Source organism: Aquarana catesbeiana, linkage group LG06 (genome assembly GCF_042186555.1).
Source record: "Aquarana catesbeiana isolate 2022-GZ linkage group LG06, ASM4218655v1, whole genome shotgun sequence".
Classification (NCBI taxonomy): domain Eukaryota; kingdom Metazoa; phylum Chordata; class Amphibia; order Anura; family Ranidae; genus Aquarana; species Aquarana catesbeiana.
The window spans coordinates 406935576-406955804 of record NC_133329.1 but is presented as its reverse complement, the minus strand read 5'-3'; the positions used below and the strand labels follow the sequence as shown (position 1 = coordinate 406955804).

Below are 20229 nucleotides of genomic sequence, written 5' to 3'. Positions count from 1 at the left end.
TGTTATAGCTGCAAAGGGTGGGCCAACTCAATATTGAACCCTACGGACTAAGACTGGGATGCCTTTAAAGTTCATGTGTGTGTGTGTGTAAAGGCAGGCGTCCCAATGCTTTTGGTAATATAGTGTACAATAAACAGCTCCAGTTTGCACCTAAGCTAGTGCCATCTAGTTCTTGGGTGCATTTCTCAGCTATAATACCTGGCTCCTGGTTCCAGAGTGGAGGAAACTGTATCTTGGCAGAAGCACCCGGGCGGTGTGCTAGCCGGTCCTTCACAGGACCAATGTAACTATGTATAAACTACCTGGAATTTTTCTTTAAAGTGGTCTTAAACCCTTCTAATACTCCCAGTGAAGTGACTGGCCTCAGGTGATACACAGAGATGATACAAACCCTCTTACATAAGTTGTACCTGTTCATCTGCAGTTGTCTTCTTCTCTACATCAGTGGTTCTCAACCCCAAAGGGGCCATGTTTTCGGGTTTTCCTTTACTTTGCACAGCTGCTTTAAATCAATATCAATGACATGGTTTTGAGAAGAGCTTTTTTTTTATCTAAGGGAAGTTCCCAAAATATGGCTCGTTGGGGGGTACTTGAGGATTGAGGTTGAGAACCACTGCTCTACAACATCCAAATGTATAAAGCTTGTTTGAGCTGTCAGAAAAAAAAAGGAGGGTGGAGTACTCAGCGGGGAGAGCTGAAAGCTGATTGGAGGGAAGGGACATACTCCCCTTCACACAGGAACAGAGCTGAGCCTGTCAATCACAGGGCTGTGTGCTGGAGCTCCCTCCTGTCACCATTTTTCTCTTGGTGTCAGGAAAACCTGTCAGAAGTGACTCATGCTGATAGCAGAGGATGGAGGCAGCAGACAGAAATGACACTTGGTGTTCTGGACTGAGACAAGTACACACTATAGAGGGGATGTGCTTTGTTCATATTTCATGTCTGAGGTTTACAACCACTTTAAAGTACAACTAAAGGCTCCTGTATGACATTCCATTGGCCAGGTACGGTACATACACAGTTATATTGGGCTAAGTAGGACTAAATGTACCGTGTAACAATATCCATACCTGGAATTCCTTTTAAATACTTTCCTTCTCCTGGAACAAACACACCGGCTGAAACATGCGCTGCTGTGCGAGACTTTTTTTTTTTTTAATCCTGTGCTGTAGAACATCCCAGAATAAACTCTTTTATTTGCATTGTTGAGTATGGCAATGATATGGATCGGAAATGGCACCACTGAATCGCAGATCAATTTGCATTGTTGGAAATAAATTATAAAAAAAGAAAAAAAAAAAAGAAAAAAAAAAAAAAAAGTCAAACATTTAAATAAAACACACAAGAAAATAAAAAGATCCAACAAGACGGCGGTACAGGTAGACTGAAATTCATCTCAAACAAAAAAAAAAAAAATCTCTTCTGCACTTTAATATATCTATATATGTATATAGATTTTAGTTTTTTTTTTGTTTCTTTTTTTTTTTCTTTAATCAGAAGTACATCCACAATTCAATGATTTCTCATAAAGCTGTACATATAAAACACAACTTATCTCATAAAAATTCACATTTTCCTCTGTTCCTGGGATTCCTGAAACCAGCGATGAGCGGGGGGGAGGGGGCGGGGACGGCAGTTTGGAGGGTAGGGAGGAGCCAGTCTCCAAAATCTAAGTAGGGGGGGGGGGCCCTGGTTGCCCTCCTCCTTTTCGGGACTGCAAAAAGGGGGAGGGGGTGTTAGGGGGTAGTCCACTGTCTTATTTAAGCAGAAGGCAAGCCAAAATGATATTTTTACTTTTCTGTGTCCCCACTGGTGAGATTTCCATTCACTTCCTGACAGTTGTCACCAGGACAGGAAGTGGGGTGGTAACCTCAGACAGCAGGGGGGGGGCAATCTATAAAAGGTTTATTGAAATTTAAAGGGCTCGGACACTGGGGCATTTCTTTATAGGCATTTAGTAAGGTTTTGCACACACGTAGGCTGGTACTTGGTGAACACGTGCACGGACGCCCACGCACGTGCTTGCGCAAGTACAACTGTAACCTGTAACTGCTTTCTATGGGCGGCTAAGTGCAGCACCTGTGGCGTCCGAAGAAGAATTTTTGCAGGTTCTGTACACCTTTGCCCCCTGCCCCCCCCCCCCCCCCCCCCCCCTGTGTACGTGTCCCAAGCAAACCTTTGCTTTGCCCATGCAATACTTTAATTCCATCCTCTCCATCCCCAGCAGCACATACTTACCTCTCTTGCTCCCCCCCCACTTCCTGGAGCCAAGAAAATCTCAGATACTTGACTTGCTCCAGATGACAGCACTGGAGCTTGGTGATTGGCCCAGTACTGTCACATGGGGGAGTCCTCAGCCCTGTGTAAGCTCTGACTAGAGTGACTCTGAGCTTACACATAGCCAGCTTTCTTTGCACCTGTTGGCTGAACACAGTGATGGGGGAGCCAAAGCAAAGGTGAGTATGTGCAGCCGGGGAAGGGGGCACTAATTTCTTTCATGCGCTCCCAACATATATTGGCGGAATCAAAAGGTGGGGCTTTAACATCCCACGCATGCGTCACGGGACTGCCAATTTTTCTGTGCTGAGAGTGCGCAGACTAAAGATTGTTAGCCAGCAGGACCGGCTTCCAATCTGGTGACCACTCTCCCACCCCCCCCCCCCCCTCTATTTAGGGGACACCAGGGCAGGCAGGAAGGGGTTAAAATGTATCTAAACACAAAAATGTAATATATTGCAGCTTACCAGTCCCTAAATGTGCTGGCTGCATTCGTTTTTCTTTATTTTCACCCACTAGCAATACACTTCCTGCCCCATTCGGTGGCTACGCTCATTTCTCCACTGTATCTATGGGGACAGCGTGTATTTCCAACATGTCTGCCTGCGTGCACTTCCATAGCCAAGAGGGGTAATGGGATTAGTAGTTTGCAAACAAAAGATAACATTGTTTAATTCCTGTTTATGGCAAAGGAAGTGGCAAGGACTCAACAGGTAGTTTATGTACTTGCTGAGAACACGCTAAACAGGGCTGGGATAATGGGGGGGCAGGAGGGGCAACTGCCCTGGGCGCAGCATGTATAATCAGTAGGGGGAGGGGGGGTGCAGATCTGGATCCTTGCCCTTGGAGCTGGAAGACCCTGGTCCCTTTCATTCTTGGGATGTTGGTTCCTTCAACCATGGAGGCTCAGCATCATGTGGGCATTCCCTTTTGGCAAATACAGTCTGCCCAGGAACGCCCACTCCTCCAGACCGACACCCGCCCATCAAGGTATTTAGGCAAGGGGAAGGAGAAGAAACGCCCCAGTGTGCGAGCCGCATCGGCACTCCCGCCCCATGATAAGAGGACCTGTCACCTACAAATGGAGCGGCAATTCCACAGACTGAGCTACGGTTCAGCCTATCCTGTGCCTCGTACCTCTCGTCTGCCAATCCGCTGCATTGTACCAAGGTGGACGATCCCCCAAAAATAGCTGAACCTGTTGAACATTCTACAGACAGACGTGTATGTATATTTGAAAATTTTAGGTGACAGATCTACCAGGCTGCGGAAAAGGAAACAAAAGAGAACACAAGGCCGGCTGGACTGGAACAGAGAGCGAGCGCGAGGATTAAACGTCTGACACCGACATGCTGAACGATCGGTTAGAAAATAGCGCAAACGACAACAGACAGGTACAACCGAGCTTGAGACTGATAACAGCGATTGTGAAAGATATCCGAAGGCCCCCCAACGTCAAACGGGGCTTGAAATATACCGGGGTGGAAATGAGGATTTAAAGGCCAACTCCACCTGAAACCAATATGTAGGACGGCTGGCAAGTTCAATGAAATGTTAGCTTCTTCTATGTCCGGGGGACTCCAGCAGTGCGATCCCCCCACCGGAACTCCTGTTTTTACCCTTAATGACACCAAAGTATCACCTCCCAGTCATTGTAGACTGGGAGGGGCAGAGACACAAACTACTGCTGGGAGTTCTCATCATTGTGGGAGGGGCAGAGGCACAAACTCCTGTGGGGAAACTCACCATTATGGGAGGGGCAGAGACACAAACTACTGTGGGAGGGGCATAGAAATAAACTCTTGTGGAGGAAAGGTCAACTTTGACGGGAGGGGCAGAGACACAAACTGCTACAGGGAAATCTCATCATTGTGGGTGGAGCAGAGACACAAACTGCTGCAGGGAAATATCATGGTGGGAGGGGCAGAGACACAAACTGCTACAAGGTGTTATCATTGTGGGAGGGGCAGAGACACAAACTACTGCTGGGAGTATTCATCATAGTGGGAGGGGCAGAGACACAAACTCCTGTGGGGAAACTCACCATTATGGGAGGGGCAGAGACACAAACTACTGTGGGAGGGGCAGAGAAATAAACTTTTGTGGGGGGAAAGGTCAAATTTGACGGGAGGGGCAGAGACACAAACTGCTACAGAGAAATCTCATCATTGTGGGTGGGGCAGAGACACAAACTGCTACAGGGAAATCTCATCATAGTGGGTGGGGCAGAGACACAAACTGCTACAGGGAAATCTCATCATAGTGGGTGGGGCAGAGACACAAACTGCTGCAGGGAAATATCATGGTGGGAGGGGCAGAGACAAAAAAAATGCTGTGGGAGGGGCAGAGACACAAACTACTGCAGGGAAATCTTATCATTGTGGGAGGGGCAGAGACAAAAAAAAGAACTGCTGTGGGAGGGACAGTGGGGAAATGTATTTGCTCCAGTCTTTAAGAGATATAAGAAGCCTGAAGGGAATTTGGCCTACTGCAGGCTACGCAAAGCTGAAAAAATATCAGTTCAGGACCCTTGCATTCCCAAATCAATAAATGATATATTTTAAGCACACAGCATATGAGTTGCTAAAAATATTCACAACTCCTGAAACCAAAACTCCAGGTCTGAGTGCAGGAAATGAGATCTCGGACATTTATGATGGCACTGCACAGCCTTCCTCTATGGAATGACAGGACAGGAAGTCATTTTGAGGTCACGGTTCTTTCAGGATGAAGTTGGCCTTTAAATTCTGACGTTTCATCATAGAAATGATTTAGACCGGAAATGCCTTATAAAGAAAGGAGGCGTGGCTACATGCGTCCATTGGACGGGTACGCTAACTGGACGCAGCGATACTAGAGGTGAGCACACGGCTCCTGTGATCTGTCCATATGTGCCTGAAATGTGTCTACGACGTGGACTAAGCTTGCCACATCAGCACCCCAAACTCGCCTTTCTGAAACATGATGCATTGCAGAACTGGCCGGTAAACTGACTGCTACAGCCGCGGCGCTTCACGTTTCTGTGCCGGGACCCACAGAGTCAGGAAAAGCCATAGACATGAGTTGGCACCTTTTATAGAGGCAATGACGCCATTATTCTACCGTCAAGCACATAATACCATTCTCACCAGACCGACACAGTCTCTCCATCAGGTAATTCTGCCATCGGAGGTCTCTGCGCAGATAGATCCACCATTGGAGGTCTCTGCGCAGATAGATCCACCAGCGGAGGTCTCTGCGCAGATAGATCCACCAGCGGAGGTCTCTGCGCAGATAGATCCACCATCGGAAGTCTCTGCACAGATAGATCCACCATCGGAGGTCTCTGCGCAGATAGATCCACCATCGGAGGTCTCTGCGCAGATAGATCCACCATCGGAAGTCTCTGCACAGATAGATCCACCATCGGAGGTCTCTGCGCAGATAGATCTACCATTGGACGTCTCTGCGCAGATAGATCTACCATTGGACGTCTCTGCGCAGATAAACCCACCACTGGAGGTCTCTGTGCAGACAAGTCCGCCCCTGGAGGTCTCTGTGCAGACAAGTCCGCCCCTGGAGGTCTCTGTTCAGACAAGTCTGCCACTGGAGGTCTCTGTGCAGACAAGTCCGCCAACCGAGGTCTCTGCAAAGATAAATCTGCCATCGGAGGTCTCTGCACAGACAAGTCCACCGTCAGACATCTCTGCAAAGATAAATGCGCCTTTGGAGGTCTCTGTCCAGACAAGTCTGCCACCAGGGGTTTTTGAGAAGATATGTTCTCCATCGGCGATCTCTGCCATCAGAGATCTTTGCGCAGATAAATCCGCCGTTGGAGGTCTCTGAGCAGATAAATCCGCCGTTGGAGGTCACTGAGCAGATAAATCCGCCGTTGGAGGTCACTGAGCAGATAAATCCGCCGTTGGAGATCTCTGCCCATCTCCACCATGCCCGGCATATAGTAAGACTTTGATTGGTTACCCCCACCCATTTCATACGAGACTCATCCTAAGTGGGCCCAATTACTACACACCATTAGTGAAATGCATCAATCAAAAGCGGATGTCGTGATATTTTTGGAACTCTGGGTAAAATAAAGAATGACCTATATGATGCAGCCTGTCAATATTACAACCAGCTTTTGTTTTATTACCTGTTGATCCTGCCAGTAAATCCATAGATTTTCAACTTCCTTTAACGTGCCAAGCTGTCCAACCTATCATTTACAGGGATAAACCATATCACAATCACAGGGATGCTTACAACAGCTTTCATTTATATGGTTTAAACTGCCTCCCCACGCCCCCAATAAAAACTTGCTGTAAGTGTATCTGGGCTTTAATTTATTGGTCTCTTAAGTAAAGGTCATTTAAGACTCCCCTGACTATGCTGCTGTGTGATTTCAATGCAGAATGCACAACATTGTTACTTTGATCCATATGGCTTGTAGCACCGCTCGAAGCTGGGGAAGGAGATATCTCTATGCCAGTAATTCAGAGGGTGGGAGCAGGCATCTATGCACCATTCAGATGTGTAAATGTACCAGGAATAAAGGAGATGAGATGATGTATGGCCTAACTCAGCGCTGCTCCCGCTGATACGTTTCGTCCCACTCACTGGAGGCGAAACGCGCCGGACGCAGGCCTAGCTGCGCTGGCTAAGGCCACACATCATCACAGCACCAGGTTGGTCAGTGTTGTCTCATATCCTTCATCCCTGTAACATTGTCACTCTGTAAAAAGAAGAGGAAAGGTAATGGATCTACTGGCAGGATCAACTGTTACAGGGGGGACTAAAGACAATAAAATCTGCTGGTAACCCCTTTACACCGGCTGTTCACATTTAGGTGCCGTGATTCCACATATAGGGCTCGGTGCGCTGTTTTGTGTTAATAGCAGTCTGCACTGTCGCCAACACCTCACGGTTACTGTTGCTGATCAGGAGCCAGGATGATGGACTACCAACCCTTTGATCACTGGGACAGCCAATCACTGCGATCGGGAAAGCCCCTCTAATGCCTCCGGCGTCATGTTTTCCTGAAGGGGCAGGGAGATGGACGGGAAGGGGTTAATGTCATGTGACAGACTGCATTATATACGTACATTTTTATTTTACATAAATTTCCACTTTAAGAGAGCCGCCTGCTTTCTACAGCGTATCATCCCACCCCATAATGTCACATCATTCAGGGGCTCTAAAACTCGCAGTTTTTTTCATCCCAAGTAGCAGGCAGAGACCCTCCAGTCACATGAAGAGAACTGCAGCCATATATAAAGGTGCGGCAATGAGTGGTGGCGTCTAAAAGACCGGCGAGGATACAGCCAGTACATGCAGAAGAGGGCGTGGCTGAACCATCACCAATTTATCAGTCTTTGACACCCTGTACAAAACATTCCGTGCCATTTAAAGCTGAACTCCGGGATAGTTCCAGAGTGTTCCCATTTCATCTTTTCCTCATTAAAAAGCAGCAGCTAGATTTGAAAAGCTAACATAGCTTTAGTTGCAAATGACCTTTCTAATGTGTGTAATGCCATCGTTTTAGTCGACCTACTGCATCTATGCCCGGGCAAAGTAAGGAGAGAAGGGTGAAGCGCCAACGCCACTTCCTATTTTTGTTCATACTACAATTCCGATCATGCAATGGGAATAAGTGCATGCAAAGGGCGTAAATGTTGGCGTTACTGTGGCATACGGAAAAGACCAGGGGGTCTCCTGGCTTGTCAGTCAAGGTATGTTGTCATAGTGGGAGGAATGGACTAGAAATCTCCTGGCTTGTCAGTCAAGGTATGATGTCACGGTAGGAGGGACAGAATAGAAGTCACCTGACCTATTAGTCAAGGTATGAAGTAATGGTGAGAGGGACAGACTAGAAGTCTCCTATCTTGTCAGTCAAAGTATGATGTCATGGAAGGAGGGACAGACTAGAAGTCACCTGGCTTATCAGTCAAGGTATGATGTCATAAAAGGAGGGACAGACTAGAAGTCACCTGGCCTATCAGTCAAGGTATGATGCCATGGTAAGTGGGATAAACTAGAAGTCTCCTGTCTTGTCAGTCAAGGTATGATGTCATGGAAGGAGGGACAGACTAGAAGTCATCTGGCCTATCAGTCAAGGTATGATGTCATGGAAGGAGGGACAGACTAGAAGTCATCTGGCCTATCAGTCAAGGTATGATGTCATGGAAGGAGGGACAGACTAGAAGTCATCTGGCCTATCAGTCAAGGTATGATGCCATGGTAGGTGGGACAAACTAGAAGTCTCCTGTCTTGTCAGTCAAGGTATGATATAATGGAGAGACGGCCAGTCTAGGAATTTCCTGGATTGTCAGTCAAGATATGTCATCATGTAGGCAGGACAGACAAGTGACCTGTTAATCAAGGTATGATGCCATGGTGGGTGGGACAGACTTGAAGTCTACGGGCTTGTGAGCCAAGATATGTCGCCATGTAGGAAGGGCAGATTTGAAGACTCCTGGCCTGTTAGTCAAGGTATGATGTCATAGTGTGATAGACAGACCAGAAGTCAGCTGACTTGTCAGTCAAGGTATGATGTCATGGTGGGGGAGACCGACCAGAAGTCACCTGGCTTGCCAGTTAAGGTATGATGTCATGGTGGGAGAGACAGACCAGAAGTCAGCTGACTTGTCAGTCAAGGTATGATGTCATAGTGGGAGAGACAGACCAGAAGTCAGCTGACTTGTCAGTCAAGGTATGATGTCATAGTGGGAGAGACAGACCAGAAGTCAGCTGACTTGTCAGTCAAGGTATGATGTCATGGTGGGCAGGACAGAAAAGCAGTCTTCTGGCCTCTGAGTCCAGTTATGAGATCATGATGGGTGGGACACAATAAAGAGTCTCCTGGCCTGTCAAATTAGGCAGGGAGAGTGGGTCCTTGGTCCTCCCACTACAGCAATGTAATGACGCCGCTGCTGTTAGAAATGAACCTAAGCCACCAGTGCTTAGGACTGGTGGCTATAGGAAGGAGGCATGATGGCCACCAGTTGGCCACCAGTCTTTCATACAAGATATTCAGAACACTGAGCGCTAGAAATGCTGCATTCAAAAACAGAGAGATCAACGGCTTGCAGCTTTGTTTGCAAAAAGAAGATCATATCTGTTAATAGTTGGAACTGACATGTATAATACTGATTAGACATTTCTGCCCGGAGTTCAGCTTTAATGCACACTGCACCTCGATCTAAGGATCCTGCAAGCTCATAAACACCTCATGATGCATAAAGTTTCCTTCAGTTCATGCACTGGACTTTCTTTCCAAAACTCCCGGTACATCCGGTGATCGCGTACGGTCGCAACTAAAGGCCGGCCATACATCGTACAATGCAAAGATTGATGATCTCCGGCCTTGTTTGCTGCCACTGGGTGGGGTGACTGCTTCGGACACATTGTATCATAGTCTAGGCAAATCCTTTCCAGAGAGGCCAGCGGCTTCGTTTCCCCCCGACGGGAGTACCTTTCCACCTCCCCGACGGCGGTGGCGGGATCGTGGAACAAGAAAGCAAAGCTACAGAAACAAACAAAAAAAAAAAATGTCATTCAATTTGTTCTGAGCAAAGCAGTTCGTTGAAATGTTTCTTTAAAATAAAAAGGGAAAAACGAAAAAATCGTCTTCCAAAGCAAAAGAGAAATGTTGAGTTTCAGAAATTCTATTATTTTCTGTTTGTTTCAACGTAAAGTGCAACAGTGCTGAATTCTTTAAAGTCCTTTCCCGAAATCTCCTTGACTTGATCGCCACGCCCCTGGGGCAGGACGAGCGGGCGAGGATTCTTCGATTCTCGGCTTTGAGGGGGGGAACGGGCGTCTCCAGTTAGATGTTTTCGTCCTCCGTTAATGATGTGATGTTTTTAGAGACTTTACGATCCCTTCTTCATATACCTTCAAGATGGCTTCACACACAAAGCGGTACTGGCTCTGCCGAGGAGAAGAGGAAACCGTCCTTCACTGTGACCATGACAGGGGCAGAAGTATGAACATGAGAAGAACACAAAGGTGATTAATAACAAGTCAAAAGAAAAGAGAGACCGCCCACAGTCTGATGACGTCAGCATGAATAAAACTTTATTAATCCTGACAAAGAATGCAGAAGATCCGCACAGACCCTTCTTACTCAGATGTGTATCACCTAAACATGGCTTAGTCGTAGAGATATGACAGGGGTATTCAATTAGAATTCAAGGAGGTCGAATAAATAAGATTTCCTTCCAGCAGAAGTCCAAATTGTATGTTTGTGTAATCACTCAGAACCTTAACCTCACAACCCCCTTCCTCTCCCCCCCTTCACATCACCCCTTCACAGCAGTGTCCTCTGCTCACCCCCCTTTACATCACAGCCCCCTGCAGCTCTGCCTTCTCTTCACATCACAGCCCACACAGCTCTGCCCCCCTTCACATCACAGCCCCCCACAGCTCTGCTCCCCCTTTACATTACAGCCCTCTTCCCAGCTCTGCCCCCCGTCACATTGCAGACCCAGACAGCTCTGTCCCCTCTTCACATCACAGCTCTGCCCTCCCCTTGACATCACAGTCCCCTGCAGTTCTGCCCCTTTTTCACATTACAGCCCCAAAGCTCCCCCCCATTTAAATCACATCACAGCCCCCCACAGCTCTATCCCCCCCTTCACATTACAGCCCCTCACAGCTCTGCTCCCTCTTTACATACAGCCCTCCACAGTTCTGCCCCTCTGCCCCCCCCCGACATCACAGTCCCCTGAAGTTCTGCCCTCCCCTTCACATTACAGCCCCCCACAGCTCAGTCTCCCCTTCACATCATAGCCCCCCACAGCTCTGCCTCCTCTTCAGACCACAGTCCCCCCAGCTCTGCCCCCCTTCACATCACAGCTGCCCACAGCTCTGCCCCCAGTCACGTTGCAGACCCCCACAGCTCTGCCCTCGCTTCACATTACAATCCCCACAGCTTTGCCCTCTCTTCACATTACAATCCCCACAGATCTGCCCCCCCCCCGTCACATTGCAGACCCCCACAGCTCTGCCCTCTCTTCACATAACAATCCCCACAGCTCTGCACCCCATCCCCGTCACATTGCAGACTGCCACAGCTCTGCCCCCCAGTCACATGACAGCCCCCCACAGCTCTGCCCTCTCTTCACATGACAGCCCCCCCACAGCTCTGCCCTCTCTTCACACCACAGCCCCCCACAGCTCTGCCCTCTCTTCACATCACAGCCCCCACAGCTCTGCCCTCTCTTCACACCACAGCCCCCTACAGCTCTGCCCTCTCTTCACATCACAGCCCCCCACAGCTCTGCCCTCTCTTCACATCACAGCCCCCCACAGCTCTGCCCTCTCTTCACATCACAGCCCCCACAGCTCTGCCCTCTCTTCACACCACAGCCCCCCACAGCTCTGCCCTCTCTTCACATCACAGCCCCCCACAGATCTGCCCTCTCTTCACATCACAGCCCCCCACAGCTCTGCCCTCGCTTCACATTACAATCCCCACAGCTTTGCCCTCTCTTCACATTACAATCCCCACAGCTCTGCCCTCTCTTCACATTACAATTCCCACAGATCTGCCCCCCCCCCCGTCACATTGCAGACCCCCACAGCTCTGCCCTCTCTTCACATAACAATCCCCACAGCTCTGCACCCCATCCCCGTCACATTGCAGACTGCCACAGCTCTGCCCCCCAGTCACATGACAGCCCCCCACAGCTCTGCCCTCTCTTCACATGACAGCCCCCCCACAGCTCTGCCCTCTCTTCACACCACAGCCCCCCACAGCTCTGCCCTCTCTTCACATCACAGCCCCCACAGCTCTGCCCTCTCTTCACACCACAGCCCCCTACAGCTCTGCCCTCTCTTCACATCACAGCCCCCCACAGCTCTGCCCTCTCTTCACATCACAGCCCCCCACAGCTCTGCCCTCTCTTCACATCACAGCCCCCACAGCTCTGCCCTCTCTTCACACCACAGCCCCCCACAGCTCTGCCCTCTCTTCACATCACAGCCCCCCACAGATCTGCCCTCTCTTCACATCACAGCCCCCCACAGCTCTGCCTCTCAACTTTCCTACCTTACTCGGGTACACAGAGTGGAGAGTGTGAGACATGGCAGTTCTGGACAGGGAGCGGGAGGCACAGCAGCTTTGAAAGGAGTGCAGAAGCAGGAGCTTCCGGAGTTAACTTTTCAAGTTAACCAGAAGGGGATTGGTTGCTAGGATGCAGGGCGGTCCTAGCAACCGATCCTCAGCTTGTTACTATGAAAAGTTACCTCTAGCAGCTCTCGCCCTCCATCCAAAGCTGCTGTGCCTTCTGCTCTCGATCCAGAACTGCCACGCCTCTTGCTCTCTGCTACGTTGTGATAATGACAGCAGTGGCAGCAACTGAGGGGGAAGAACGGTCTCCTAAATGGCGGGACCACGGCTGTCTGAATGAGACAGTGAATCAGTCTGGATCCAGACCACGGTCCACCATTGAGTGATGTCTGCTCTGCGACTAAGCTCTGCCTGGGTGGAATGCACCAGAGCGAGGCAGGTCTGGCAGATCTTCTTTATTCTTTGTCTGGAACAATAAAGTTTTATTCATGCTGACATCATAAGGGTGTGGCCAGTCCCTTCGCTTTTGACAGGCTGGAGCATGGATGAGCTCTCCAGATGTGAGAAGACATTGGACTAAGGCTTGGCCGTAGAAGATGCGATTTTCTTTTTCTGCAACCATTGCAGCAAAGAAAATTTGCTCGATTTCCCCATCAACACAGTCACTGTTGATGGGAAATCCCTATTGTATTATGCCAGCGTGGAGCCTTGCCTGCCGGCAGAACGCAATGATTACTGCTGGCGGCTATAGCCTATCCCTCCCACAGGCTGGATCGACTACAGCACAACCAGCCTGCCCATAGATGGATTGAATCCTTCGATTCGATCCATCTATAGAAAGCTTATAAAAGGGAAACCCTTTTTTTTAACAAACATGTTATACATACCTGCTCTGTGTGATGCATTTGCACAGGACAGACCCCGATCTTCCTCTTCTCTGGTCCCCCACTGCTGCTCCTGGCCCCTCCCTCATGCTGAGTGTCCCCAGAACAAGCAGCTTTCTTTGGGGGCACTCGTGTGTGCTCACTCCTGAGCTGCCTCTGTGTGTCTATGAGACGCTGAGTGTGACTCGGCCCCATCCCCTCCTCACTGGCTTGTGACTGACAGCAACGGGAGCCAATGAGAAGGGAGAGACCCGGGAGAGCGTCTGCTCTCATGCACATCACTGGATCAGCGGAGTATTAGGGGGGCTGAGGGGGAACTGCATACTGAAGGTTTTTAAACTTCATGCATAGAGATCATGAAGGTAAAAAACACTCGATGTGGATGGAGGAATCCTCCCCCACTAAGCTATTGTATTCTGACAGCCGGGAGACTTTCACCCCATCAGAATACACTGATCAGCATTGCAGGCTACCGCCTGTAGCACTGATCGAGCAAAGAAAATCCGACAGGGTGAATGCACAGAAGTCATTTGGAATTCGGCTGCTCCCAGCTGAACAGGCTGAATTTCGATCGACGTACAGCCAGCTTTAGTAGCAGCAGCTCCTCTTTTGGGCCTTCTTATTACGAACAGTTTGGGAACAATATGCCTTCAATTTAATGTCTGTGTGGTTGGAGAATCGCTCCTTATGTGAGGTGGGTTGGGAGCCATGTTAAAGGTCAAGTTCACCTTTTACCATTAGTGGATGGCGGGTGCGATCCACAGACTCCTGCAGACTCTTCCGTCAGCTCCCTGCCCATACCCCTGTACGGGCTTTCCAGTTACTGAGCTGAAGGAAGTGTCTATGGACTACGAGTGACATGATCAACACACTTGTATTATTCCATCGAGAACTACAAGTTTGTACGCCGTCCATGAATGCGTATGTGCGACAGGAGTGCGTTAAAGCCCATCCTCATTGCTGCACATAAGCGTTACATGGGCGTCAATGTGTGATGCCAGTTCTGGTGTAGTAGGAAGATCAGTAAGCAGTGCAGTCCCTATTAGTTATAAGATGACCCCCCCCACCATGACCGCACTGCGCTCGGTCCCAGATCAAAGCATTGTCATTTCTACATCAAGTTACCGGCGTCTGAATCATCATAGCCCGCTGGTCTCTCATTGTTCGTACGATGTCTAGCGGGTACACGGCCTGGTTACACTCCATCAGACACATCGCCGTCTCCATGGTGATAAGAACGCCTGTTCGACCAATCCCAGCACTGCAAGGGAAGAATAGGATGTATGTTATGCAGTATATCTGTACCACCAATTATCTATGCCACAATCGCTCCTGTATAATACAGGAAAGTGAACAAATATCCTGTAGTAAAGTTGGGTCAGAGGAATGATAATATTCCTGGACTCACCTCTGTACTATACCTTACCCCTGATAATATTCCTGGACTCACCTCTGTACTATACCTTACCCCTGATAATATTCCTGGACTTACCTCTGTACTATACCTTACCCCTGATAATATTCCTGGACTCACCTCTGTACTATACCTTACCCCTGATAATATTCCTGGACTTACCTCTGTACTATACCTTACCCCTGATAATATTCCTGGACTCACCTCTGTACTATACCTTACCCCTGATAATATTCCTGGACTTACCTCTGTACTATACCTTACCCCTGATAAAATTCCCGGACTTACCTCTGTACTATACCTTACCCCTGATAAAATTCCCGGACTTACCTCTGTACTATACCTTACCCCTGATAATATTCCTGTACTCACCTCTGTACTATACCTTACCCCTGATAATATTCCTGGGCTCACCTCTGTACTATACCTTACCCCTGATAATATTCCTGTACTCACCTCTGTACTATACCATACCCCTGATAATATTCCTGGGCTCACCTCTGTACTATACCTTACCCCTGATAATATTCCTGTACTCACCTCTGTACTATACCTTACCCCTGATAATATTCCTGTACTCACCTCTGTACTATACCTTACCCCTGATAATATTCCTGTACTCACCTCTGTACTATACCTTACCCCTGATAATATTCCTGTACTCACCTCTGTACTATACCTTACCCCTGATAAAATTCCCGGACTTACCTCTGTACTATACCTTACCCCTGATAAAATTCCCGGACTTACCTCTGTACTATACCTTACCCCTGATAATATTCCTGGACTCATCTCTGTACTATACCTTACCCCTGATAATATTCCTGGACTCACCTCTGTACTATACCTTACCCCTGATAACATTCCTGGACTCACCTCTGTACTATACCTTACCCCTGATAATATTCCTGTACTCACCTCTGTACTATACCTTACCCCTGATAATATTCCTGGACTTACCTCTGTACTATACCTTACCCCTGATAATATTCCTGGACTCACCTCTGTACTATACCTTACCCCTGATAATATTCCTGGACTCACCTCTGTACTATACCTTACCCCTGATAAAATTCCCGGACTTACCTCTGTACTATACCTTACCCCTGATAAAATTCCCGGACTTACCTCTGTACTATACCTTACCCCTGATAATATTCCTGGACTCACCTCTGTACTATACCTTACCCCTGATAATATTCCTGGACTTACCTCTGTACTATACCTTACCCCTGATAATATTCCTGGACTCACCTCTGTACTATACCTTACCCCTGATAATATTCCTGGACTTACCTCTGTACTATACCTTACCCCTGATAATATTCCTGGACTCACCTCTGTACTATACCTTACCCCTGATAACATTCCTGGACTCACCTCTGTACTATACCTTACCCCTGATAATATTCCTGGACTCACCTCTGTACTATACCTTACCCCTGATAATATTCCTGGACTCACCTCTGTACTATACCTTACCCCTGATAATAATCCTGGACTTACCTCTGTACTATACCTTACCCCTGATAATATTCCTGGACTCACCTCTGTACTATACCTTACCCCTGATAATAATCCCGGACTCACCTCTGTACTATACCTTACCCCTGATAATAATCCCGGACTTACCTCTGTACTATACCTTACCCCTGATAATATTCCCGGACTCACCTCTGTACTATACCTTACCCCTGATAATATTCCCGGACTCACCTCCATACTATACCTTACCCCTGATAATATTCTCAGACTTACCTCTGTACTATACCTTACCCCTGATAATATTCCTGGACTCACCTCTGTACTATACCTTACCCCTGATAATATTCCCGGACTCACCTCTGTACTATACCTTACCCATGATAATATTCCTGGACTCTCCTCCATACTATACCATACCCATGATATTATTCCTGGACTCCACCATGTGTGTTAATAGAAATAAATAAAATCTGGGCACAAGCAGTCTTCTAGACCAGCGACATTCAGGATTCCCTCTGACCAGCAGGTGGCAGTGCTCCATCACTGCTGACAACATTTCATTATTCAGGACTACCCCACATTCTTCCACTGGCTGTTTTTCTGTACTTGGACATCAGCACTCCTATTACACAAACCCCCTCATAGCTTTTGGCAAAGGCAAAGACGCTATCTGAGGAGCTCTGCTGAGCGGGCTCAGCGCTGGACTCCAATCACAATACCTGCAGTGTACCACCACTGGCTCATCGTGGTTGGACCTCTTCTGCCTTACAAGGCACACAAAATCCAGGAAGTCGCTGGAATCATCCGGGACGCCGTGATCTGGCCAGGCCGTGTACTGGATCTGTGTGAGAGGACGGCTCTCATTTTTCTGGATTGGAGAGAAAAAAGAATGATAAATGGATAAAGCCGAAGTCTATTCTGCTTATATAACGCAGGAGTAGGCAACTGTGGTCTTCCAGCAGTTGTGGAACTACAAGTCCCATCAAGCCTCTGCGAGTCATGCTTGTAACTGTCAGTTTTGCGATGCCTTATGGGACGTGTGGTCCCACAACAGCTGGAGGGCCACTCTTGCTAGAACACTTTCCCCGGGCCGGGGGGGGGGGGGGGGGGCACAAGCGCACTTTAAATAATGAAGACTCACCTCCAAGTTTGTCAGTGTCATCTCTCGGAAAACATAAGCTGGGTTTCCTACTTCCGAGTGGCAGGTTATTTGGAAATTGCAAAATTCAGAGATCCCTATGGGCTCCGGCCAGTACTGGTGGCACTTTACCTGAAATGGAAAAAGCTTTGCGTCATTATTGGAAGAGGAATAAAGTTGATTTCTGCTCTACATAAGGAGGAATTTGCATGAGCATTGTATAAGACGGGGGAAGCCTTTCTTGTCCACCATATGCAAAGTAACGGCTGACACTTGTGGGCAGAGCACGGGCACAGCAAGAACAAAAAGACTGAGGGTGTTGGGGCAATTTAGGTGAATCTGGACATTGCTTATACTAAACAGTAACAGGTATGGGGCACTGTAATCCACCTGTACACACCGTCACCTCCAAAGCTCAGAAATGCACCAGATGGCCAAAAGTTTGTGGACACCATAAACGATCAAACCTGTATGAGCTATTCTATCATCCACTTTTCTGAGACTACTTCCTACAAGATATGAAGGGCATCTGTGGGAGTTTGTGCCTATTTGTGAGGTCAGGTACTGATGCTGGCTTACAATCAACGTTCCAATTCATCCCAAAATGTGTTCAGTAGGGTACGGGTCAGGGCCCTGTGCAGGACACTCGAGTTCCTTCACACCAAACTGGCACACCATGTCTTTATGGAGCTGTTCAGTAGGGTTGAGCTCGGGGCTTCTTTCAAGATACTTGAGTTCCTCCACACCAAATTGGTCAAACCATATCCTTATAGTGATGTATGTTGAGAAGACCTGGCTCACCATTGGAGTTCCAATTCATCCCAAAGGGTATTCAGTAGGGTTGGGGTCAGGGATCTGTGCAGGACACTCAAGCTCCTCCAACCCCGAACCCAGCAAACTATGTCGTTATGAAACTGACTCTACTCTTCTGGGAAGGCTTTCCAGAAAATATTGGAGTACATTTGTGGGACTTTGAGTCCGATCAGCCAAAATAATTTTTTTTAGGTCAGATGCTGATGATGGATGAGAAGATCCGGCTCACCATCGGAGTTCCAATTCATCTCAAAGGTGTTCAGTAGGGTTAAGGTAATGGCTCTTTGTAGGACACTCAAGTTCCTCCACACCAAACCCATCTATGTCTTTATTAAGCCAGTTCTATTCTTCTGTGAAGGTTTCCCACAAAATGTTGGCGTTCAACTGTGGAAATTTGAGTCCAATCACTTAATACAGTGGTCTCCAAACTGCGGCCCTTTGCTTGCTTTTACCAATGACAGTCCCAATGACACTCGTGATGGGAGATTGTTTACTCCCACTGATGCTGGGACATTTTGTACTTCTGAAGTCCACATTTTAACCCCCCTAAAGTTTGAAGGACAGTAAACTGGCCCTTTGTTTAGTAAGTTTGGAGACCCCTGACTTAAAAGAACAAAACTGTAAAACTATGTCTTTATGGTGATGTTCATTGAGAAGACGAGTTCCACTTCATCCCATAGGTGTTCTATAGGGTTGAGGTCAGGACTATGTGCAGGACACTCAAGGTCCTCCACACTACAGTGGTCAAACCATGATTTTATGGTGATGTTTATTGAGAAGACCTGGCTCACCATCTGCGTTCCAGTTCATCCCAAAGGTGTTCAGTAGGGTTGAGGTCGGAGCTCTGTGCAGGATACTCAAGTTCGTCCACACCAAATCCACCAAACTATATATTTATAAAGCTGGCACTATTCTTCTGGGAAGGCTTCCCACAAAATTTTGGAGTTCATCTGTGGGAATTTGTGTCCAATCAGCCAAAAGAACATTTTTTTAGGTCAAGTGCCGACGTTGGATAAGAAGAACTGACCCACCATCAGAGTTCCAATTCTGGTCTGCTGGTCAGTTGAGTTTCTCCACACCAAGCTGGTCAAACCATGTCTTTATGGAGCTGGCTTTGTACACAGAAGCACAGTCATGGTGGAACAAGAAAGGATCTTCAAACTATTAAAACAATGTTGGAAGAACTCAATTGTATACATCTTTGTATGATGTAGTAGACTCCATCACCTGTAGGGGGTTCTCATACTTTCGTTCATTTAGTGTACCCTATACTTTCAGGTATGGGAGCACAAGACCCTCTTGCTGCCTCTACATGGGACAGGGGAGGAGCCTAAGCCACGTGCAAGCTCTGCCTTTCAGAAAGATGTACCTTGCATGGGGATTCAGAGAACTCGGGTGGCAGATCCAGGGAAGCAGAGGGGGAAGAGCAGAAAAGGTGTGTACAGCAGACATAAAACTTTGCCCAGTAAGAGGACAGTATAACAGTATTTAAAAAAAAGAAGAAGTTGGTCTACTGAAGGATGCCCAAAAACAGAAGAGCATTTTTTAAGCATCCAAAGCAAAAAATCAGCAGTGCTAGGAAATCAACTTGGTGCTCAATGTGATCTGCTATCACTGCTGGTTTGTGGTATGGATGCCTAAAGGGTTAGTTAGCTTTTACAAAACACCCGCCTATGCATGTGAATGGTGCCTGTAGAGAAAACTAACTGTGCAGCTTTGACCAAAGTTGGCTGAAGGTGTAGCCCATTTATGTACCTCCCAAAGCCTGGCTAAAAGACTCCCAGGGATGCCCCCCCCCCCCCCCATCCTGCCTTGTTGCTAGGACATTGCTAAGACACGCCTAGCCACTAGGACCCACCTCCACCATCACCGGAGGAAGCTTTTTCTCCAAATCAAAACCACCTTGCATGCACTCTCTCTCCCCTTTTGCAGTAGCTCTGAGCACAGTAATGCTACAATGGAGGAAATAGCAAACTGCAAATGTGGGGGGTTTGAGAGTTCACAGCTGTAGTGCTGAGGGTGAGCAGCAACAGCTGGGAGTGTCTTAGCAACCTCCTAGCAACAAGGCAGGACAGGATGATGCCATCTCTGGGAGTTTTTTTGGGAGGTACATCGATGACCTACACCCATAGCAAGGGTATTATCCAGCTCTAGTGAAAGCTGAACA

At 47.9% G+C, this 20229-nt stretch overlaps 1 protein-coding gene across 1 annotated transcript in view; it reads right to left on the bottom strand.

Annotated features, from left to right (window-relative positions):
- Window positions 1-2136: 2136 nt before the first annotated feature.
- Window positions 2137-20229, bottom strand: part of PTPN4 (protein tyrosine phosphatase non-receptor type 4) — a gene marked incomplete in the record, with an annotated part of 165913 nt that continues 147820 nt past the window's right edge. Inside the window, 4 exon segments of the mRNA XM_073634460.1 lie at window positions 2137-10185; window positions 14338-14473; window positions 16831-16979; window positions 17253-17381. Coding sequence (XP_073490561.1) covers window positions 10102-10185; window positions 14338-14473; window positions 16831-16979; window positions 17253-17381 — 498 coding nt within the window.